The 26,182-nt window shown below is 33.8% G+C and overlaps 1 protein-coding gene across 1 annotated transcript; it reads left to right on the forward strand.

Moving 5' to 3' along the window:
- Nucleotides 1-16,775: 16,775 nt before the first annotated feature.
- LOC143571744 (uncharacterized) lies at nucleotides 16,776-20,802 on the forward strand. The gene is made up of 2 exons (XM_077057086.1): nucleotides 16,776-18,401; nucleotides 20,629-20,802. Exon 1 carries the CDS (start codon nucleotides 16,842-16,844, stop codon nucleotides 18,363-18,365), a length of 1,524 nt encoding a protein of 507 aa, XP_076913201.1. The 5' UTR covers nucleotides 16,776-16,841; the 3' UTR covers nucleotides 18,366-18,401; nucleotides 20,629-20,802.
- The last annotated feature ends 5,380 nt before the right edge of the window (nucleotides 20,803-26,182 follow it).

Consider the following 26,182-nt stretch of genomic DNA (forward strand, 5'->3'; position numbering starts at 1 on the left):
AAGGAAACAAGGGGTGTGTATTATATGTATGTTGTACCACCATATTCAAGTGTTAGTAATATTATATGAACAAGTTAAAATGAAAGACTATAGTTAGTTGACCTTAAGAAATCAAAATAACAAAATGTTGAAGATGAATACTTGGATTTGAGAGAGATTTTGGAGAAGATGAACAACCAAAATGGTGTATGGAGCCTTGCTTTTATAATAGTAAGAGTATGGTTCATACAAATAGGGTAAAGATGCATGTGATGGTTGAAATGGTCAAACAAGTTTTTGGTAAATGGCAATAATAGTCCCCAAAGTTTGGTTTAAGTCATTTTAAGTAGTTTTAAGGACCAAAAAGAATGTTTTCAAGACCCAACAAGTGTAAAAAAATATTGTAACATAAAATCCATCATTTTGATTATATCATAAGCTTTGGTTTACAAAATGGGTCGGTTTACATGATAAACGAATACAAAAACGAATACAAACGAGACCCGAAATTGATGAATGTCACAGTTGAATCCAACTTGATCTTATAACAAAGTTGGACCGAAAAAACCGAACACTCGCTTAACGTACGTTGTTAGTTCTAAAACAATAGAACAACATACTTGGTTAAGTATTATTAGATTTTATTGAGTTGTCTCATAACATTTATTATTTAAAAAAGTTGACTTTGGTTTTGACTGATTATCAAGACCCGAACCAACAACCTGAACACTCGTTAAAACCCGTTTTAGTATCTATATTATAAAGGGACTTGCGTTCTTGCATTTTTACCCACCTTATTACTTAACATAGGTTGAGTAAATATTAAGGTTAGATACTTTAACCCGGTTTCGAGCAAACTTAAATTTTTAAAGGTTATTATTATAATTTCTTAGATAGTTACATTTTAAACCTTAAACTTTAATTGTTTACATTTCTTATCTTTTATTTTAAAGCTTTCCTAAAACAACCTTTCTAATTCAAGCCTTTTACTTTTATTTAGGCTTTGCTCGTTAGACACGTCCTTCCGTTTTCCCGCCTTTTACCGACCAAGTTTTATACTTGAACGTGAGTACTTTCATACCCCGTTTTTCCATCTTTCGTTTTGGGGGTGATATTACATATTTATTCAAACTAAATGCTTTATACTTGAGTCTTAAACCACAAATGTTATTGTATATTTTACTTAAACAAATGCTCGATTTGGTGTTCTATGCTTACATGCTTATATGTTAATGTGTTTACCACTTTTGGAGGGTTGATTCATAAATCCGTGAACTATCTGGTATTCTCTTATATCACGGCGTCGTTAATGTATTCTTATTGACGATCTCATTGGAAATCCGAATCTATTTGATATTCTCTTATAGGCGGTGCCGCTAATGTATTCTTATTAGCGACCTCATTTTTGTCCAAATTATTATTTTTATTTATTGTTTCGTGTACAAGTTGTGGCTTTTCTTATTATATACATATTGTTAAAAACTATGAATTGTTCACCAACCTTTGTGTTGATAAACTTTATTTTACACAATGTTACAGGTTTGGCGTTAGGGTGATTATGGAGTTTGGAGAAAACGTAACGAAGACCGTTAGGATATTAGCAAATTGAACAATATATTTATTTGCTATATTTTGTTATGATTATCTATGAATATTGCTATGTGACTTTATGATGTTGCGAAATTAAATGTGTTGTTAAATATTGTCGCTTTAAATAGTGTCATGCGCTTATGGGCAATCTGTCGCATCCCGGCATATTCCGTCGCCTTTGGTCAGGATATGACAACTTTTAAGAATAAAGTGAAGGACGGGTCCCTCAATATTTACAAAATAATGGTCTTCTTGGTACAAATTCACCACAAACGCGTCTTGAAAGACTGAATTCTATTGGTTTAAAGATTTCGTCAAATCTCGTCGCCTCAGTCCAAATTTAGCGAGCTATTTTGGGAATATATAAGGATTTTGGGCTATTTCATACTTTCTCTCTCCTCAAAAGGATTATTTTTGGAATTTTTCATTATTATTATTATTATTATTATTATTATTATTATTATTATTATTATTATTACTACTACTACTACTAGGTTAGAACTCGTGTGATACACGAGTTAGTAAAAACATATATAAATAAAAAAATCAAAAGAGAAATGCATGCATTGCACAGGGTAATAATAAAAACAAAAGCGATAATATAAACAATTACAAACATTTTTGTTAATGTCATAAAATTACCAATATCATACACGTAATAGACATTAGTGTTTTGTAGTAGTTAACAAACGTTACAAAACTTTAAAATTTTCTATTGGTAAACTTTCATGGAGACTAAATATATTTAGGCCATGCTGTACAAAGTTATATAGAAATATGAATAGAACTCTTTAATTTTAAACCAAGTTATAAAATTTGAGAAGTTTCATTTCATAAATTGGATTTAATCAAAGAACCAAAAAGATATAATTAATTTATCGAAACTCATGTTTTTACCAACGAATCTCCTAAAAATGTTTTAATTTTATGTTGCATTCGATAAATCGATACCCATGATGAATATCGATTGAAACGCATGTAAAAGGAAGAAATCAAACAAACCTTATAATTCTAATGTAGAAGACAAATGCAAAAACAAACAACGATCGTTAATTGAATATGTATAGTCTACTCGCATTTATACTTTAAATTAGGGTATAATCATTATAGAATTAGAGTTGAGGATTACATAGAATTGTTAGGTTTAAAACTGAATGATAGAAATTGAGTTGCCTTTAACATAGTCTAGTTGTTTACAGAACCCGCTATATGTGAATTCAATTTTAATTTTAATGAAAAGGAAAAAAAAATGCCAAAATGTCATGTGAAAATTTAAAAAGATTTGATGAAAAGTATTTTAATGAAAAAGAAAAAATAAAAAAAATATCAAAATGTCATGTGTCAATTTAAAGAGATTTGATGTAAAGTATTTTAATAAATAAGAAGAAAAAAAAAGCCAAAATGTCATGTGACAGTTTAAAAAGATTTGATAAAATGTATTTTAATGAAAAAGAAAAAAATAAAAAAAATGTCAAATTGTCATGTGACAATTTAAAGAGATTTGATAAAAAGTAGTAGGAAATTGTTGCTTGAAAATCCACCCTTTTATTACGTATATAGGTAGATTATTATTGTTGTTGTGTTCTTTCACGTAACTAGGGGAAAACGTGAACACTTAGATAAACCAACGAATTTTCTACATGATTTGTTATTGTCCATAATGTATAAACGTGCATAGGATCTCCACTATAGCAAAATGTTTCTAATCTTTTTTATAGTAGATTTTAAAAACAATGAAGTCCTTACAGATCACCCTTTGTACAAAAACAAGGATATTATTTGATTTATTTCTTTACTAAAATGCACACATCGGAACAAATGAGTTCAAAGGTAAAATGATGACATTTTCCACATAAGCTCTTTCTAACTTACAAGTCAGATGCTTGCATGCGACGATCAAATTTCTAGATTAACATAATAAGGCTATGCATAGTGAAGGGGCTACAAATTGGACGAATTGTGATATGTGGTGCTCAATCAGTAAATGGTAAGAATTTGTTTTTAGGGTGTAATGGTGTTGTAAGCTAATATATATATATATATATATATATATATATATATATATATATACCACACACAAACATATATAATAATATAAATATATATACATACATACAATACACACACATCACACACACATCCCCCGGCGACAAAAGGTTCTCGCCCCCCTCCCCCCCTTTATCGCCCCACATTTCACCAGGGGGGGTTGTTCTCGCCCAACTCGCCCAAAAGTCGCCCCCACATGTTGCCCAGTACGCTTAGTTTAACATAGAGAGTTAAGTGTCATTTTTATACCTGTGGTTTGTTCAATTACGTAACTTTAGTAACATTTTTGAATTTATTGCAAATGACTACTTTAGTTTTCTAAAACTTGCAATTTTAGTCCTTTTCTCTAACCCCATTTATTTTTGTCCGTTAAGTCAATGGTACTTTGATAATTTCATTTTTTTCTTTATTTATTTTTCTTTTAATTGTAACAACTCGGGTTTTAGATTATTAGTTTATTAAATGTTACCCGACCCGTTGTTAAGTTCGGGAAATTTTATCAAGAAAATATCGCGTTCATCGAGTAATTATTTTATAATATTTAATTGTTTATTAAATTTATTTAATATATATTTAACTTTGATAAATATACATTATTAACCCTAAAACTATACTTTAACCTAAATCTGTTTCCATCTATAATCTCCAAGGACTGTTTGCAAATTTATGATAATATGAACTCTTAACCCATTACCCAATTTACCCGTACCCATTTATCATACCCATTTTCTCAAATCAGTAACCCGTTCAACATCTTGGACCATAATTCTCGTAACAAACTTAGAAATTCAATCATGTGTCTGATTATCCTTACCATAGCGACTCCACCGACATATTTAATTATGTTAACTCGTACATATAATATACGTATTGCCTAATTTAACAACCGCCTTAACTCGTTATTGATTATATCATTTATCGATGATTATAATTCGATTTAACCTACTGGAATCATCCTTGTACCATCGCCGATCAAACCCCTAATACTAATTTGATTAACATGGCCTGCTGCATCGTATCCGTGACCTTGTCTTCGCCGTCTGCTGTGTCACGCCGTTCCCCGTCAAATCATCACTCTATCAGGTAATTGAAACATGGACTGCAATCGTATTTGATCCCTAATCCGAAACCCTAACCTTAATTAAACATATTATTATCAGATCTAGCGATTTGATTGTTAGGGTTTGTGTTTGTGTTGTTACTCGTCTGTTTGTTTATTTATAATCTGTTGCATCTAATGAACAACCACCATACTAGCGCGCATGGCTGGTGTGGGTTTTGCTAAGACGTTACCTTGCTGGGGGCGCTTCGAGCCACCCCAGCCCGGTTTTGCTTTATTATTTTTAAACATAGCTTTTGTTCATTTAATTCCATCAAAATTATTATAAAACTCATAATAAATGTATTTTTTTTTATTAAAACAGACATTTAAACTATTTGTTTTCCGAACTTCGGTTAAAATCATATATGTATACGTTTATATATGTTATTAGAATTTGTTTTAAGGTTTAAATATATAAAAAAGGGGTTTTATTATATATTTAGAACATCTCTTTAATTAATATATTAACATATGGTATAAATTTAAGTGTTTTATAAAAAGGTCTTATTTTATATATAAATATTATTATTATTTATTATTTATTATTTACAATATCAAATTTAATAAGTAATCTTTATTAATAATAAAAATATATAAATACCTTAAATGTATTTTTTAGCTTAAAATAATTATTTAAAACAAATATTTTTATAGAATTTATCCAAGGTCTTATGATTATTTACTTAAGTATTTTTAAGAAATTTTGTAACTAAAATAATATTAGTTATGTGAAACCGTTGTTAAATAAAAGTAAAAAAATTGATAATAAGGCCATATATAACTTTCTCAATAATCACTCGATCATATTTTCCTAAGTCTCTATCTAGTTATAGCTTTGTTATACCATCCATATTCATTTCCTCAATTATTCGTTACTAGGACATCTCGTCGGTATTTTTCACGAAGAGTTTGACTTATCGCTTTCTTACCTATTCTTTATCTCTTGCTTAATTGCTAAGTTGAGTACCACATTCCCCTATTTTACAGTTTTCCACGTTTTGGGGACATATGCGTAAATATACTTCTCATATATACTTATACTTAAAACTGCAACTTTTGTCTTATGTGTTAACAACTTATACCTTACTTGTTTATGTGCTTATTTGCTTTGTATGCTTTCGCATTCGGAGAGGTCCAACATAATCTCAGTCTAGTATGATCATACGCCAGTCGTTAGCCTTTGTGCTTCTCGACATCTCAGTTATACTTGCTCATTTGGTTAATTTGTTATTCTCATATGACTTGTTGCAGCTACGTATTTTGTTATATATACTATATGTACAACTAAACTGGTGTGTTGCTCACTCAACACGTGTTGTTGGCAAAATTCTATTTTATACGCATATGCAGGTTATCGCTTGAATTAGTTGCAAGACTTTGTGATGATTTAGTGAAGAATTATGTTAGAAAAGATAAAACCAAGAATTAAATTTGTGTTTATTGTTTGTTTAATGAGTTGTATTTCGTATTTGATTTATTTGAAAATTGAATAAAATTAATAGATATTGTCATTTAAATATTGCATGATAGTACCTTGAGAGCTGTGACAATCAGTTCGCGCCCCGGCATTTCCGCCGTAGGTTGGGGTGTGACATTAATCACATACCCCTTTTATATCCATAAAAACATAAATCCCCAAATCATATCATCAATCCAAAACCTAAATCCTCAAATCAAGCATTTTCTTCTCCATTGATCCTCGCCGGAAAGACCACCCAACCGCTGCACGCCCACCTTCTATTCGCTGGAAAAAAACACCTTTTGTTTGCCAGAAAAACGCACCCATCCATGACCTCACCCTTCGCTGGAAAAAACGCACCTTCTGGCTTCTGTTCGCCGGAATAACGCAACCAACCACCGTCGCACCCACCTTCGGCTCGCTGGAAAAAGAACCCAACCACCACCGCGCCCAACTTTTACTCGCCGCGCCAACTACTTACATCTACCATCATCACCACACCTCCGTCATCTCTATCGTCGCTGCGCCGTCTCTGTCATCTCTATCACCGGAAAAAATGAGATTAAAAAATTCACTTTAAAACCCAATAATAATAACTGAGCTTACTAATTCAGTTAGGTTCTTGACTACCTAATTGAGAAATGTGTTGATTCAGTAGGTTTAGAAGTTGTGTTGGATATGAGGGATCGGAGGTTTCATCCGAATCAGTGGTGGAAATATATGAAACCGTTGAGGATTAAGAGTGTGTAAATAAAGAATAACTTGCCTTTGATATCCATGGATGATGAAGGAGTGAGTTAGATTCCATTGGTGGAAACCGTTGATACTAGAGTTTACTGTGATTGATTGAATCTGGAGGTTATTATTATTGGGTTTTCGAGTTAATCAAATAATTTATGGCATAAATCACATTCCTGTTTTATGACAAGCCTACTAGCAAGAAAATGAGAAGAGAATTAGGGAGAGAATAAGTTTATATTATTAATTGGTTTGTCACACAATGAAATACCAATAGGTATTTATAAGAGGAGGAAAACTTAAGGAACAAGTCAGTCTATATTTAGTGGTTGATAATCATAATAAGAAACATAATAACATCTATATTCATAACACTCCCCCTTGATTATCAACTTCATACGCTTTATGCTGCCTCATTAAAAACCTTGCCAGAAAACCTAGTGGGACAAAACCTTAGCTAAGGGAAACAGAGTGCAACGCGTATTTTCTACCCCTGATGAGAATCAGTTAAGCTCCTTGAGTCGGCGCATCCCGATCCCATGAACCAGTTTCTTAAATGTTGAGGTCGGGAGTGATTTGGTAAACAAATCCGCTAAATTGTCACTGGAACGAACTTGTTGGACGATAACATCTCCACTCTTTTGCAAATCATGTGTGAAAAAGAACTTTGGCGAAATATGCTTGGTTTTGTCACCTTTGATATAGCCCTCCTTAAGTTGAGCAATGCATGTTGCGTTATCTTCGTGTAAAACGGTCGGCCCCTTGTCTTCGGAAGAAATACCACAAGATCCACGAATATATTGTATTACCTTCCTTAACCAAAACATTCTCGACTAGCTTCATAGATTGCTATCATTTCTGCATGATTAGATGAAGTTGCTGTGATTGCCTGCTTTACCGAACGCCATGAAATTGTAGTACCTCCATATGTGAACAAATATCCAGTTTGAGATCGACCTGTATGAGGATCAGAAAAATAACCTGCTTCTGCAAAACCAACCAAACTTGTTTTCGATTGGTTAGTGAAATACAAACCCATATCTTTTGTACCTTGGAGAGATCGAAATATTTGTTTGACCCCATTCCAATGTCTTCTATTCGGGCATGAACTATATCTTGCCAATAAGTTTAAAGAAAACGATATATCCGGTCGTGTATGGCTAGCAAGAAACATTAATGCACCAATTGCACTTAGATATGGTACTTTTGGACCAAGAATTTCTTCTCCATCTCCCGGAGGTCGGAATGGGTCTTTCTCAACATCCAGTGCCCTTACAACCATCATAGTACTTAATGGATGCGATTTCTCCATATAAAATCTTTTGAGTAATTTTTCTTTGTAATTTTCTTGATGCACAAGGATTCCATCTTTAATTTGTTCAATTTGTAAACCAAGACAAAATTTTGTCTTTCCAAGATCTTTCATTTCAAATTCTTGTTTCAAGTATTCAATCGCCTTTTGGAGCTCCCCCGGAGTTCCAATTATATTCAAGTCATCGACATATACAACAATTATGACATATTCAGATTCTGACCTCTTTATAAAAATACATGGACATACAGAATCATTTTTATATCCTTCTTTCAACAAATATTCACTAAGGCGATTATACCACATACGTCCAGATTGCTTTGGCCCATATAAAGATCTGTTTAACTTAATTGATAGATGTTCTCGAGAACTAGATTTACATGATATTGGCAATTTGAAGCCTTCCGGAAGTTTCATTAAATATCAGTATCAAGTGAGCCATAGAGATAGGCCGTCACAACATCCATTAGACGCACATCAATCCCTTCTTGTATTACCAGACTAATAAGATAACAAAATGCCGTCGCATCCATTACCGGAGAATATGTCTTCTCATAATCAATTCCAGGTCTTTGAGAAAATCCTTGTGCTACCAATCGTGCCTTATATCGTGTAATCTCATTTTTCTCATTATGTTTTCGCACAAAGACCCATTTATATCCAACGGCTTTACACCTTTAGGTGTATGAATTACAGGTCCAAAAACTTCACGTTTCACAAGGGAATTTAATTCTGTCTCAATTGCATCTTTCTAGTTTGGCCAATCATTTCTATTTTTACATTCATTGACAGATTTTAGTTCTTGATCCTCATTGTTTTCCATTACTTCTAGCGCTACATTGTATGAAAAATTATCATCGATGTCGACTATATTTCGGTTCCATACCTTTTTAGACATAATATAATTTATTGAGATCTCTTCGTTTTCAGGTACCTGAGGTTCTTCTGGAACCATTATGTCTAGTGTCTCTTCAAGAGACTCTTTTTCAAGCATTGTAGTTACCTCGACAAGACCATCTATATTACTTGCTCCTTTTTTCTTTCGAGGATTTTTATCTTTAGAACCGATTGGTCTACCACGCTTTAGGCCTGCATTAGACTCATTACCAATATGTGGTTGTCCATTAGGGACACCAATTTTTATTGGAGCATTAAGAGCTGGTATATGTGACCTAGTCACTCTCTTCGGGTCAGTAAATGCGTATGGTAATTGATTTGCTATTTCTTGTAAATGAATTATCCTTTGAACTTCCGTTTCACATTGTTTAGTTCGAGGATCAAGATAAGATAATGATAATTCATTCCAAATTATATTATTTTCCAGCTGATTTTCATCTCCCCCTAATGTTGGAAAGGTTTTCATCTAAATGACAATCACCAAATCGAGCCGTAAATAAAGCTCCCGTTGATGGCTCTAAATACTTAATGATAGATGGTCATTCATACCCAACATATATTCCTAACCTCCTTTGAGGTCCCATCTTTGTGCGGTGTGGTGGAGCGATTGGAACATATACGGCACAACCAAAAACCCTTAGATGGGAAATATTTGGTTCTTGACCAAAAACCAATTTTAATGGTGATGAAGTATGATAACTCGTTGGTCTGATGCGAATTAGTGTTGCTGCATGTAAAATCGCATGCCCCCAAGAAGTAACTGGTAGTTTTGATTTCATAATCATTGGTCTTGCAACCATTTGAAGTCACTTGATAAGCGATTCGGCAAGCCCATTTTGTGTATGTACATGAGGTATAGGATGCTCTACAATTATCCCAATAGACATGCAATAATCATTAAATGATTGGGATATAAATTCACCAGCATTATCTAATCGAATTTTCTTAATGGGTTGATCTGGAAAATGTGTTCTTAGCCTTATTAACTGGGCAAGTAGTCGTGCAAATGCCATATTGCGACTTGATAGTAAACACACATGTGACTATCTCGTTGATGCATCAATTAGCACCATAAAATATCTAAATGGTTCACTAGGAGGGTGTATGGGCCCACATATATCCCTATGTATTCTTTCCAAGAAGGTAAGGGATTCGGTCCCCACCTTAATTGGTGATGGGCGAGTAATCAACTTCCCTTTTGAGCATGCAACACATGTAATGTCCGTAGTCTGAAGAACCCTTTGGTTCTTTAAAGGGTGCCCCCATGAATCTTCTATAATTCTTCGCATCATTATTGAACCGGGATGGCCTAGCCAGTCATGCCAAACCATAAAGTTTTCTTTGTCCATAAACTTCTTGTTTATGACTATATTAGATTCAATTGCAATAATTTTAGTGCAATACAAACCGGAGGCAAGCGCGGGTAGCTTTTCTAATACATGCTTTTTACCCGATTTCATACTTGTGATTTGAAGGTACTCATTATGCCCCTCACTTATTGTCTCAACATGATATCCATTTAGACGAATATCTTTAAAGCTTATTAGATTTCTTTGAGACATTGGGGAAAATAAAGCATTGTTAAATTTAAATTGTGTTCCACCAGGTAACACAATACAAGCTTCTCCAAAACCTTCAATTAATTTTGTACTACCAGGTATAGTACTAACGTTTGCCTCTTTTATAACTAATTTAGAAAAATAGTTCCTTTTCTTGAGAATTGTATGTGTATTCAAGATACTTCAAGCATAAAAAAAATAAAACATAATGTCTAGTGTGCTTCAAAACAAAAACATAATCTCAAACATAAAGTCTAAAATAAACATTAAGCAAATAGCATAACTTAAATCAAATCATTCATATGTGAAAAAATCGCAAGCATCCAACTGGGTTGTATCAGCCAAAATATCACCAGAATCCAAATTAACTGGATCAACAAGGAAATCATCATAATCCAATTTAGTTGCATCATTAGTAAAATCACCAACATCAATGTGAGTATCTTCGTTAAGGTCCTTTTGACCACCAAGGATATCAACACTTCCATCGTCATATGTGAAATGTGTCTCAATTTCTTATCCTTTGCCTTTGATGGATTGTTGGTAAAGTTCCACCAAGTGTTTGGGCGTACGACATGCACGAGCCCAATGATTATTACTTCCACACCTATGACATGCATTTGGTGTAGTTTCGCTTTTCTTTTTACCCTTTTCATCGTTAGATTTCTTTTCATTACAATGCCACTTTTGGTGGGCTTTTGTGTTTCTAAACTGAACACCATGATGATTCCCCCGGTTATATCCACGTCCACGACCACGTTTGTAATCACGACCACGACCACGTCCACTATTTCCACTATGGCCATTATATGTTGCCACATTCACTTCTGGGAATGGGGTTGTGCCAACTGGACGAGTCTCATGATTTTTCATGAGGAGCTCATTGTTTTGCTCAGCCACAAGCAAACAAGATATAAGCTCAGAATACTTGGTGAAACCCCTTTCACGAATTGTTGTTGCAGCAACATATTTGAAGCATGAAAGGTGGAGAATGTATTTTCCAACATCTCCTTATCAGTAATATTTTCACCACACAGAATCAGTTGTGACGTGATTCTAAACATTGCCGAATTATACTCGGTTATAGACTTAAAGTCTTGCAATCTTAAGTGAATCCACTCGTAACAAGCTCTCGGTATTTAGTGGTTGATAATCATAATAAGAAACATAATAATATCTATATTCATAACAATTCCCATTTTCTTCTCATTTCTTTCCCCTCCCCTCTTTAAATGAGACTCGGGAACACAGCGTAAGGGATGATGGAAAGAGGAGAGAGGGTATTTTGAGAGTTTTATTTTATGGATATAAAAGGGGTATGTGATAAAAAGAAAAAATAAATAAAGAAAATAAGAAATTACCAAGTGCCCTTGACTTAATGGCCAAAATTAAACGGGGTTAGAAAAAAGTACTAAAATTGCAAGTTTTAAAAAACTGAAGTAGCCATTTGCAATAAATTCAAAAATGATACTAAAATTGCATAATTGAGCAACCCACAGGTATGAAAATTACACTTAACTCTAACATAGAATAAATTTAGTTTGCTAACCACACTTATAACACGAGTCAGATTCAATACCTCTTAATGCAATTAACCTAATTACAAACTATCAACAAATCTTACAAGCATTTAGTGATAACAAACTGAAACCAAACTAAATTGCCCGGGTCAGGCATGTTAAAAGTAAACCAGTTTAATTTACGGGTTACGTTTGAAGAACCAGGGTTTACGGTTCCGTTTAGAACCCAAGGTAAACCAAACCCGTTGTGTTTTTTGAAAAAGCAAAATATTTTATCCACTTAATTTTAGTAAAAAGAAAACATATACAAATAAAACAATTATAATACGTTGGACTACTCGCACATGTGATGGTAACACCCCAAATAACAAAGGAGTTGCATTTACCAACATAAAGACAAAATAACAACCGTACATAACGGGCACAATTGAAAGACCCACAAGATCATACTTAAATAATCCAATATAGTGACAGGTAGAGGTCCCCCTCAAGGACCACAAGTGTATGGATGTAGATGCAATAAGTCTAATATTAATAAACAATCGTAAATGTAACCATGTGAAATCTTAATACATTCATACTATTACAACTTTTTCACTGTGTTCCTTATCTCTCAAATAGCTCTCGTTTATCATCCATTAATCATATACTCTTTAACCTAGAAGCTCATCATAATCCTTAGTAATATGGGCTAAGATTGCTTTAACTGGACCAGTTATAGGTGGTCTGACGAACCTACACGATTTGTTTTGGTTTCTCAAAAGTCGTAGTTTCTATGAAAACCGGTTAAACTGTACCGTAAACATGTTTACCCATAATTAAGAATGTTGGTGTAGGCCGAATTTCATTATAAGCCCAATTCCAACCTTACAAAATATGCCTGGGCTATGCTATAGGATTTGAACTCCATGAAGTAAAATGAAACCCCGATGTTGCGATTTTGTAACTTTATACCAGAGTTTAAAGAAAATATAATTATATTTTTTTGGAACATCAAATTTCATTAGACCAACTAGGAAGGCGCTAAAAGCTAAAACAACAACTTACAAAATGTAATTACATCAGTCTTTCCAAACAATATTTTAAACAGAAATCTATTTTTAAAACATAAAAAACTCAATGACTTAAGACTTTATAGCCTCCATGGTTTTCGAAATGTTAGACAGAGCGTTAGAATGGACCATCTCATTCCTTGCTTTCCAAATTAACCAACACAGCGTGAGCAGGGACGAAACTCGTTTTGGACCGAAAATTTGAACCCGCCCCCTATTTTTTGATGTTTATAATACATTTTGAGCCCCTCGGCCGAACTCATCCAAGCTTCGCCACTGGCCGTGAGAATGATACCGTGAAGTAGGGGGTGTTCACGACTTGGTTCGAAATCGTGAAACCGCCCAAACTGATCATCGATGTGGTTTCATGGTTGGTTTTTTTTCATAAGTTTCGGTCGATCGGTTTTAAAAATTTCAAACCGTAGAGAACGGTTTGGTTTACGGTTTATATCGAAAACCAACCGTATAAAACCGAACCGTACTGCATAATTAATTATATTTAAATTCTTACAATATCTTAGATTATATATGAATATACTTGTTAAATTAGAACTTGTAATGTATCTAATATATATATTAACTGCATACTTGCAATGAATTAGAAAATGTGCTAAGCCAAATCGTTAATTTTTTGATGTAGTTTGGCATATTGAAGTTTGGTCACATAGTTATTTTGATGTGTGTTTCGAACAACTTGTGTTTAAACTTAGACCGTGAACATATTGTTTTTAAACATGTTTGATATTTGCAAATTATTGACAACTTTACTATAAATATATCATGCCTTATGTTGAACGATTTGTATAAAAACCCGAAAGGCTCAAACCATGAAACCAAACCGGAACCAAACCGTTAGTAACGGTTTGGTTGGTTCGGTTTAAAAGTTTTACGGTTTAGTTATGGTTTGCAAAAACTAAAAACCGTTACTAACGGTTTGGTTAGCGGTTTAACCCAAAAACCGTGAAAACCGGACCATGAACACCCCAACCGTGAAGCACCTTGTTATCTCGGTTACCCAAAGTAGAAAAGTTATGTAACAATAGTAAATCTCTTACCGAGTGAGTATAGATGGGGGAGATCCTACACCGGTTACTCACAAATTGCCAAATTAAGGTGGCGAAATAACATGAAGTAAACAAATGATTACTGGTTTCTTCATAGTCTCCACACATTTTGCAAAACAACAGGCCCACTTAAATGTTCCTATACGATAACGCCACCAAAGTCGGCTACCTATCCATTTCTGCTTTCCAAGCAATAATATTTATTCTTCTTTGGCGCCCAACTATTCCCCTTCATTACAAACGGTAGCATTAAAAAGGAGGCGTTTGATCGAGGCCACCGAAAACTTACCTGAAGGATCATTCTACCATATCCATATATCAGGAGTATTGGTAATAACGATGTCTTGTAGCCAGGAGCTACATCTCCAGCTCCCTATTATGAAGAATGCTCAAAACTGCGTTCTCCATCTCCATTTCCAAACAATATTCTCACCAATGGCAATCTTGCCATATCACACCATGATCGAACAAGACAACTTTTACTTTTTACATTGGAGAAAACATTTTCAACCAAATTTTATCCTCATTTCCAATCTCGCCCTTGACTAGATTAACAAAATTAAGATTAGAGAAAACAATATGATTTTCCATTTTGACAATGCTACTCCAAGTACCCAACTGCTTTTTACATGCGCAAGTGCTGGCCAAGGACTATTAGACGAGTGTATCGAAATAGCTTCTTTTCTCCAAAGGGCATTAACTTCGTTCTTGAATCGCCATCTCTATTTTGTGAAAAGAGCTATGTTAGCACCCCGAAGTGGAATAAGACCCATACCTCGTGCTTCTTTATGACTTGTTATTCTATCCCAATTTACCCATCATGTTTTCTATACTCTTCATTTCCCCCCATGTCCATAAGAACCCGTATACGAATACAGTTTTCTTTTTATTACTATTAATAGTGTATGTATAAGAGAAAAGTGCACATGGATGACATTTCCGCATACACTTGTTCTAACAAGTCACATGTGGCATATAATGCAATAATACAATTATATAAACTTGTACTACCCATCAAATCTTTTTATAACTAACTGGTTGTTTGACAATCTTGTGTTAAATTATTAAGAGGTTTGTCTGATTAAGAGGTAGTCTCTGAATCAATTAACATGTTTTTAAAACTTACTCATTAAAGACCTCATGAAATATTAAAAAAATGTCTTTTTAGTAAACCAAACAATTTTACCTTTGACCGATTCATAGGTAGTCTCTTTAACAAAATTATTATCGGGCTACCAAAAAGCCCCTTATTTATAAACTATTAAGAATCCGTATCAATTATTTTGTGAAAACACCCGTAAACGTCTTGGCAGCCTCTTATTCTATCGGATGTAGAGTGTTTGGTTACACCTCTTAATAACTCATGGAGTCTTCTAATGGTTTAGTTTAATAAACATACTGAATCATAAATCACTAGTTTGATCCTCCCGTGTTGAGTTTATTTAAAGTTTTGTTTTTAATCGTTTTGCTATTTTATGATAATTATTTTATTTTTTAACGTAGTTTTGTTTTAATTTAATACATATTAGTTTGTTATTATATTTTTTAACGTTTGGGTTTTATCAGTTGAGATGTTTAGGTTTTTTAGATTTTTAACGAACAAACATAAATGAACACGAGCATGCTGATTTTTTTTAAATGTACAAACATGAACACAAATATTTGTCTAATGAAAAAAGAGGCATTGATTTATTTAACGATGGTGGGTAGTATTGGAATTTAACCAACGATGGAGATGATAGACCAACAACTAAGAACATGTAAAGCAAATAAATTAAATTAGGGTTTGATAAAGTGTTTATCAATAAATGAGATCTTATAACCTATTTGAGGGCTATTAGAGGTTGGTAAGACACATAGCCCGTGAAAATTATTCTTTGATAATTAAGAGGTTATTTCACAAATAAATGAGATGTTATAACCCGTTTAAGGGTTATCCGGGTTTGGTGAGACCCATGACCCGTGAAAATTATTGTTTGATTATGAAATAGTTTTACAATTAAATGAGATGTTATAGCCCATTTAAAGACTATCCGGATTTGGTGAGACCCATACCCGCAAATTCGGGTCAAATGCATGAGAAGCCTCCATTTATAGATCAAACAATCTGGTGGTTCTAGAGAATGTGGGGAACAACCTAAGAATGACACCTAAAATTTTATAATAGACAGTTATATAGATAGTTAGATTTATATACAAACGGCTAACCTGACCTAGGCTCCAATTGATTCAACATTACCCATAAGCCCGGTTTGAGCCCAGCAAAATCACATTTGGGCTCCACCAGCCCAATCCAAACCCCACTTCCATTTCCGAACCTAACCAGCCAAGCCAGTTCCGATGGTCGCCTGAGCTCGGCCGACCTGCACTGCACTGCACTGCACACCCGATGACGCCCACAATAATAATAATAATAATAATAATAATAATAATAATAATAATAAAAACTTAGCCATTGACCATTTCTCATCGGTGATGGTTGATTCAATCCCCCTTTAACATCATAATATCACATCAACAACAATGCGATTGACGTTCTTCAACCATCCCCCAATCACCATTTCCAACTTCCCCAGGTACTCTTCATTCCCAAAACCCAATACCCAGATCGAAACAGTCTTCTCTGTCTCTCTTTGGCTCGTTAAAATCTTATGCACACTACATGTTCGACGAAATGCCTCTATGAAAAAACCTCATGTTTTCGATTACTTTCGCTCTAATTTGAATCCCCAGACTGCGTTTTATGTTATTCACCATATGGATACTAAATTGAATAACCCCAAATTGGCTTTCGGGTTTTTACGGTATACTAAAAACATGTTGAATCTTGTTCACTCTCTTGAAACGTATGGGTTTTTGTTAAGGTCGTTTTGTCGAACGGGTGTTCTTGATTTAGCCGAATCCTTACTTGATTTGATGAGGGCTGATGGGTTGGTTCTGGATAGTCAGCTTTTAGGGTTTGTGATTGCATCATTTGTGAATACCGGTAGATTTGAAGTGGCAAAAGAGTTGGTTGTAAATCATGCGAAAAATGGTGTAGAAAAGAAGGGGGTCATTAGTTGTTTTGTGGTTAACAAACTTTTGAGCTCGTTAGTGAAGAATAGTCAAGTGGATGAAGCCGTTGATTTGTTTGAAAACGTTATTTTACGATCTAAGTTATATCATTCTGATGCTTATACTTTTAACATAGTCATCTCGGGTTTGTGCAAGATTAATAATGTCGATAAAGCACACGTGTTACTAAACAAAGTGCGTTCGCCAGACGTTGTAACGTTTACTTCCGTTATATCAGGGTACTGCAAGCTTGGTAAAATGGACGATGCGTTAATCTTGTTTAGTTTCATGATGAATCATGGAATTAAACCCAACACCGTTACGTTTAATGTCATAATCGATGGTTTTGCGAAGACCGGAAATATGGGTTCGTTGGTAAACATATATGAGAAAATGGTTAGTTTTAATTGCACTCCAGATGTTATCACGTTCACATCAATTATTGATGGTTATTGTCGAGCGGGAAACGTGCAAGGAGCGTTAAAGATTTGGGATGAGATGGGTAGAAGAAATTTGCACCCGAACATATACACGTATAACATTCTAATTCATGGTTTATGCAACGAAAATAGATTAAACGAGGCGCACGATGTTTTAAGACAGTTGGGGAAACAGGATGATATCATTTGTAAAGCGTTTGTTTACAACCCTGTGATTGATGGTTTTTGTAAAGCGGGTGATGTGGACGAGGCGAATATTATTGCAAAAAAAATGGAGGAAAAAAGATGCAAACTTGATAAGATAACATTTACTATTTTAATAATTGGGCATTGTATGAAAGGGCGAATGTTGGAAGCAATAAGTCTTTTTGACAAGATGATAATAGTTGGTTGTGTTCCTGATTCTGTTACTGTGAATTCGTTGGTGTCGCGTCTTATAAAAGCTGGGATGGCCAAAGAAGCATTTCAAATAAGGAAAGCTGCATTGGGCGTGCGGGTCCCACAAACGGATGTATCATATAGTAAAAGAGTTGATATCCCTGTGGCTGTGTAAGTATGTGGCATGCAGAAGAGCGGGGGCTTACATCAGGTGCGTGTGTTATATGTAAACATGATGCGTTATTTATTTGGTTGTCATTCGTTAGTTGTTAAATCTAGCAGCAGTGTCAGAAATTTATAACATTTTAGAAGCGGCGACTTGATTTTTGATAAGTTATTATTTTTAATTTTTTTATTATTTATTTGTTTATTTATTTATATTTTTGTAAAATAGCATAAGTTGACATTATTTGTTCGCATTAAATTTTTTGCATTAGACCATACTTGCGTATGTATCTGACAGTATACTGTATACATGATTAAAGTACTCAACTAAACTTATAATATATACGTGTGTGTGTGTGTGTGATAGGGTTTGATATGCTATAGATTGAATTTTGAGAAGATAATAGGGATAAAAAGGAAGAATGATTGTATTAATGAAAACGTAAAGAACGATTACAAGAGATTCCAGGGCCTAGCCCTCTCTCGCTGCATATGCAGGAGCCATGGTACTATTAGCTATTAATACCTATCTAGAAATATAAGTTGCACTTGACCCCCTCCCAAAATAGACAAACGACATTTAATCTAGAACTACAGCATGATTCCTATCAGTGTGTGTGTGTGTTTGTGTGTAATATGTTTAAATCTTGGCATTAGACAATTAGCTTAGGTATTTGACATTATACTGTATGCATGATTAAAGTATCCAACTAAACTTATAATATATGTGCGTGTAATATGTTTAAATCTTGACATTAGACAATTAGCTTAGCTGCTTAGGTATCTGACAGTATACTGTATACATGATTAAAGTATCCAACTAAACTTAATATATGTATGCATGCATAAGATGTTTAAATCTATACATTAGACAGTAATTATCTTAAGTTATCTGCATGGCCAACCTGAAGAATTCTTGAGATCTTGACCCTTACATGCTCTGTGAATTAATGATATCGTTTTTGCTTTTTATCTTTTTTGTTTTATTTCATGGAGGAGATTCCTGTGTGTACATGAGATATTTCTGTTACTACGCATTTCAAGAATCATAAAAACTTTTCTTATCATCTTTATTTCTGTTAATGATTTTGGCTTGTTATGCGATTTGCATTTATCCAAAGTTTTGTTTTGCCCTTTCTAGGGGTGTAAACTAGCCGATCGCGAATTCGGCTCGTTTCAATCTCTGTTTATAAAACTTAGAGTTCAGCTCGATTCGTTTATTATTTATTAGTGTATTTATTTACATTTATAGTTTTTTTTTTGTATATATTTTTAATCACAATTTTTACACATAATATAATGTAAATCATATAGTTATTTTATCACAATTTTATACATAATAATTATTATTATGTAGATATATATTAAATAAAAATTATATAAGTAATAGGCTTTCGAGCGACCTTGAGCTCGATAAGCGATGTCGGGCCCGGGCTCGTTTATTAAAAAAGCTTATTTTTGTCTCAAGGGGCTTGAACAGCAAGGCCCCAAAATAAGCAAGGCTTATAGCATAAAAATACTATTTTAAGGGGTTTTATACATGTTTTAAGCTTCTTTAGGGCTAGTTTAGGCTATTTTTCGATCTTGCTGATCTTTTTAGGGTGGGCAAGGTCGGCTTAACGTCCTCGGAGGCCTATAACTAACTAAAATGTTGAGGCCTTTTTCTTTTCTTTTCTTTTCTTTTCTTTTCTTTATGCGTATAGCGCTAGAGAGTATACAAGAATTATAGAATATGGATGATATGCAGTGATGATGGATATGAAGCAATCCTCCTTAGCTTGTGGTCCATCAACGAGTTACTAATTCTAAGAGAACTCTACTTTCAAAATCTCATAATACATAACTCCTCTTTAAGATGGAGACCCTATAAAATGGAGGCCTAAAGCCTTGGCCTCATTTAGCTTATCCACGAGACGGCCTGAGGGTGAGTTATTTTATTTTCATTTTTGAAGGAAAATAATGAATCATATGGTTACGTATGTTGAAGAAAAGGGTATTGTTAGCAGCACCGAGAGATCAAGGCATACTGTTTTATTCGGTTTGGGTTAAATACATGCAATAGACATAGCAAAAAAACAACCTAACTTTTTAATTATATACCAATTTTAAAATTACATAGCTTATATCGTTGCAGTTTTGAATAAAGGATTAAAATGTTATATGCACATAATACATATGCGTAGGCCGAATTTCAACCGGTTTGACTTATTTCTGTTATAGCTTTTTTTTTCGGTATCATCCGTTATTAATGAATAAAAGTGTTTACGTAACAGGAATTTCGCTGAACGTTCTACATTAGCGATATCAGGGAACCTGTTGAGTATTCTGAAGCGACGAACAGATTTATAAGGATGCTGTGTCATCAAAATTACTAGTGAGTCTAATTATTTTCTAGAAGTGCAATATAAAAATGAATTTATATTATCGTTTAATGTTTTGAATTTGGAGGGTTACTTTGTAAGTGCTTTTGCAGTGAGGAAGAGAAGCTGAAGAAGCTTGGTGACCGATTGAATGATTGCCACCATTGCAACTTTCTGTTTTAAGTGCAGGTATTCTTCTACCACACACACACACACACATATGCACATACACATACACACATGTGTGGGTATCTGTGTCTGTGGGTGTATATATATGTATATATTTACACACATGCAAACAGTTTGAATCACCTGATGTTTATATATCGTTTGATGCAATGATTATAGGATTATGATTTTAGATACTGTTTAAACACCGTTTACTGTTTTATACATATTTTATGTTTCTGATTTTATACCTAATTTACATAACTAACAAGTGAAAGTATAGACGGATATAATGATTTTATATTTGTTGTTACCTTAGTTAAAAATGCGCGATGTGCTAAAAATAAGAGACTAAAATAAATAAATTAAAAAGAAAATCTATGTACCGACAACGAAATTTTATGTGCAACCAAAACAAGTCTTTCTCTATACAAGTACTCTACGCATAAGGTAGAAGTAACCTATGCGCATCAGACAACATCGCGCATTATGCGATCTCTTCATCGCATCATGCGTATTAATATTGATTTATACCTAATTTTATAATTTATAAGTGTGGTTTTTATGTTTAGTTGTGTTACAAGTACGTTTATAAGTGTTTTTATGCTCAGATATTTAACAATATAAATTGTTATGTTAAATAATTCTTTCTAGTATTTTTAGTAATTTTTGGTTATGTATAATCTAGGATTGATGGTGGGACGGCCTCTCGAAAGACAGGATTTATTGTGATGGCAGAGGCACATAACTTCGATAAGTCGCTTTTGGGCGCATAGCTTTGATAAAATCGGTTTTAAACAATCTACCAACCAGTCTATTATCCATCATTGAAGCTGATTAATAACTGGAAAGTATATAAGGATTATTGATTTTTTTTAACTGGAAAGAATTAGTGGAATTAGTGAAGAGGTAGCAGGAAGAAATTGCCATTTTAAGATGGGACCCAAGGCTGCTGGTATCTCTACATTACTTCATCATCAATTTTGGTTATTGTTTTATATAAATTCAAGTTAGTTTTTTTTTAAAGTAATACAAAAATAGAGAGTGAGATGAAGATGGGTTTCACCCTACTATCAAAATTGGTGGGGTTATGTGTTTTCTATGCTTGAAACTTCATAATTTTTAGGTTAAAAGATATTATCTGAAAGTGACTTTAGTATTTTAAAGTAATAGAGAAAGGAAGTATATAAGATGGGTTGAACCTGGCTATCAAAATTGGTGGGTCTCCATGTTTTCTTGGTTTAAAATTTTTTCTTCTCTTATATACCCTCAAAAGATTAGTAAGATTCAAGATATGAATATGTAAATATAGCTTTTTGAATCTTATTTCCTTTTTGCACTTGTTTTATTTAAGCTATGTGGTGGCGTGGTCCGGCCTGGCAACGAACCAAGTGTGAAACATAGTGTCTGCCAATAACGGTGAGGATATTACAACGGCTAGGGACAAGGTCAAACGGTTATGACCGTGCTTTTTGAAAGGATTTAAACTTACTCTTATAGTTATACGTATATACACCCAACCCAAGCCAATTTTCAAAACGGGTAAAACCTTGAATAAACATGCGGCTGTCGAAAAGCGGAATCCCCCTGGACTGAATCATATATGTACTTGAAAAAACGGTTGCACCCCATCGTTTCAACCTAGACACGTCTTTGAAGAAACCATCACCCAAGCATCCTAAAACCAGGTAAACTGAGGACGCCCTAACCTCGTAACCTAAGATATGCACCCAACTACTATTTTGCAAGAGGAACGGAAAGAGTTTGAATGCTTAATTTTAATAAGTGTATTTGTTATGATATTTTTTAAATATAAATGTCAAACATGGAAATCAGTGTAGCTTTTTTTATTATTTTTTATTTTTTTATTTTATTTTTTTATATATATTATGTTGGGATTTGTATTTTATAAAGTTTTAAGGAAAAACAGAACCATATAAGATGAATTAAATTATTCTATGAATGACAACAAAAGGAGAATGATTAGAAGAATTTATGACCACATAAAAAACTTTTTTAAAAAAATCACAACTCAAAATATAAATAAAAAAGTAAAAAAACTAAAATGTTTTCACGGTCTTCCTCATTCAAAAATATAAAATAAAATAAAAGACACAATGTTAAGAAAAAAAAGATCATTGTCATTTTATTTATCATTGCGTTTTTTGTTTATTTTCGTTATTGATTTAGTCTTTTTTTCCTTGACATCGTGTCATTTTTCCTTGATATCTTAAATATATAAACGAAACATTATTACATTCTCCCAAACTATCATATTGCTTTATTTGTAAATGGATGCTTCTCATGCATTTTACCCGAATTCACGTTGTGGATCTCACCAAACCCAGATAACCCTTAAACGGGTTATAACATTTAAATATTAAATATTAATCTCACCTATAAAATAAGGATATCCTAAAAATTAGTATCCGACTTTTTTAATAAATATATTATTTATAATTAAGAACAATTTTATAGTAAAAAAATAAGTGGGTCATGGGTCTTACAAACCCAAATAGCTTTTAAACTGGGTTATAGTATCTCACTTATTTGTGAAACCCTTTCTTCATCAATTCCTAAGTATATTATTAATTTTCTTACAATAATAAAATTAAAATCCAAGGGGTTTTTAGGCTATAAATCCTTCTCACACTCATTATTTTTGTCTTCCTTTATATTTTTAACCTTTTTCATATAACATCTAGTCACTTAAATATGATTCACTCTTCAACTATGGTATTAGTTAGTCTTGAACACTATAATTTCATAGCTAATTTAGATAATAAGAAATAAAAAAAATTAATCGTTTAAATGTTTAATATATAATGATGGACTTTAAATCTCATAGATAACGGTTGAACTACAAGTGATGCTTGAAGATTAAAGAGGTTGGTCCTAGGAGTTTCCTACCAAGACTGCACAAAACCTTGCTTCCTTAAATTCTGAAAGCTACTTGCAAACAACCATTCAAATTGTTCTTATTTTTAAAATTAGGAGATTAGGTTTTTCCTTTTCCTTAAAAAAACAGGATAAAACACATGTAACATTAAGGTGTTGATGTGGGGTTAAACCATGTGACATGTTAGCCCAAATTGGAAATCACCAGGTTTAATGTGACTTGTTCACAACTAAAAATTCTCAGATCCCGTTTGATTTGATCATGATTTTACTATATTATTTGAATTTAATGTATATTATTATTTAATTTTCATATTATATTTTAATTAAGTTTACTTATTATTTATCTTTTACTGTTTTTATATCTTGGTTTCCTATATATTAGAATCTTTGTTTAAAAAAAAATATGAAAAATAACAAGAAAATTGTCTCAAATTTGGTTTCTCTTCTTCTCTTTTATTCATGGAGCCTAACCCACTCTCGGGTCTATCGGGAGATTGATCATCTCGAATCGGTCTCTAGTTTGATGCTTCTATTCATCTCCATGTCTCCTTCATCATGTAAAGACCTGATCATGACCTTGGTTGAAAAAATCGATCGGCTATTAATCCAGCAAGAATTAAGCGTCGTCCAAGCCAAGTTCCATTTTGACTCCCTCACTACCACCATGAACCAAATAACCGCAAACCTTACCGTCGCCCTCAACAAAATTTCCGGCATATCCTCACCAATAACCTGCACAAAACCAACCCTTACACCCCATAATCCCGACATCGCCACTATCACCTGTAATCACTTCTAGGACCGCACCGGTCCCAACACTCACACTAGTATCAGAACACTTTGTTCCCAACCTAACTAGTGGACCGGAAAAGACAAAGAAACCACAACCAAATGTTGTGATCTTGGTCGCCATAGCAAAGAAAAGCACATCGCCACCATCACTTCCAACTCTTGTTGCACCTATAAAAGATGTGCTGCCCGGCATGGGTTCTTAAAAATTCATGCTCGTGCTCTCCATCAAGGCTTCTTACAAGGTTCTGGTGTCAAGAACTTCAACGTTATAGCTTTCACGACACCAAACTTCACTGCCAAGGCACAGATTCCATATTTCGCGGCGAGACGTGAGTGGCGACCTCATTCCTTCCTTGAGGACAAGGACGTTTTGAAGGGGCGAGGAGTTGATGGGATACATGATTCCAGTATATTATTTGAATTAATATATATTAATTAATTTATCTATTATTTAGTTTCCATATTATACTCTAACTAGATTTCTTATTGTTTATTTTTTTTCTATTTTATGTATTGGTTTCCTATATATTTGTAACATCCCTAAAAATTTCAATCCAAAAATGACATGTTAGTAAAACTAAAGGGGTTTAAATATAAGTATCCTGATTTTTTGACCCATCGCGTATGGCCAAAGAGGCCATCGCGATACGCGATGGTCCTTGATGACACATCAACACGTGTCACCCGGAGGGAGGTGACACGTGGCAGAACGTGTCTTAGAAAATGACACGTGTCCGCCACGTGGCAACACATGGTCGAGGGTGTTTAAGAAAGTGACACGTGTCCGCCACGTGGCGACACATGGCACTCTCTGAGAAACACATGTCATCGCGATACGCGAAGACCAATAGAACGGTGCCATCGCGTATCGCGATGGGACCGGATTTCAGCTATAAATAGGACGCTCCATGGCTCATTTCATTTACACCACCCCATTCTCTCTCTAGAAACTTTCTCTCTCTACCTCGGTTTCCGTGCCACCGACCCGACAAATCATAACCTCGTAATCCGCACCATATACCGACGACGCCTCGAAGTTCGTATCGACAATGCCGACGACCGGCGTACCTCGTCTTGCGTGCCGACCCGAGACGACCCGACGTCATGCCTCGAAGTACGTGCACGACCCGGCGACCCCCAAATATTGCCTCGATTTGCGTGTCAAGGAGTTGTTGATCAAGATTCTCATTATACGTGCAAGCGTCGAAGTGCTGCCCAAGAATCTAGAAAATAATAAACCGAACAAGGTAGGGGTTCTGTCCAAATAAAATATTATTATTCCAAAAGGCTTAGACCCTAGTCAGGGGTATAGCATAGACCTTCATTAAATTATAACAATTAAATAAAATTTCTTTATAATTAAGAAATACAAGATTATATAAACAAAGGTTACAACTAAATATAATTTCTTTATGGTTAATAAATATAAGTATTCATGGGAATATAGTTAAATAATATTTCTTTTAAGAGTAAGAAAGATAAGTTTTACCTACAAGAGGTATAGTTAAAAATAGTGTTTCTTTATGATTAAGAAACATGAGATTTTATATACAAAGGTTATAGATAAATGACGTTTCTTCTTGAAGAATAAACATATCATAGACAT

The sequence above is a fragment of the Bidens hawaiensis genome, unplaced genomic scaffold (genome assembly GCF_021521415.1).
Source record: "Bidens hawaiensis isolate Kalapana, Puna unplaced genomic scaffold, B.hawaiensis_p1.1 tig00025560_1, whole genome shotgun sequence".
Taxonomy (NCBI): domain Eukaryota; kingdom Viridiplantae; phylum Streptophyta; class Magnoliopsida; order Asterales; family Asteraceae; genus Bidens; species Bidens hawaiensis.

Bases quoted from the DNA above. Each gene is read 5' to 3' on its own strand.
- LOC143571744 (XM_077057086.1), top strand. From the start codon at position 16,842: ATGCGATTGACGTTCTTCAACCATCCCCCAATCACCATTTCCAACTTC.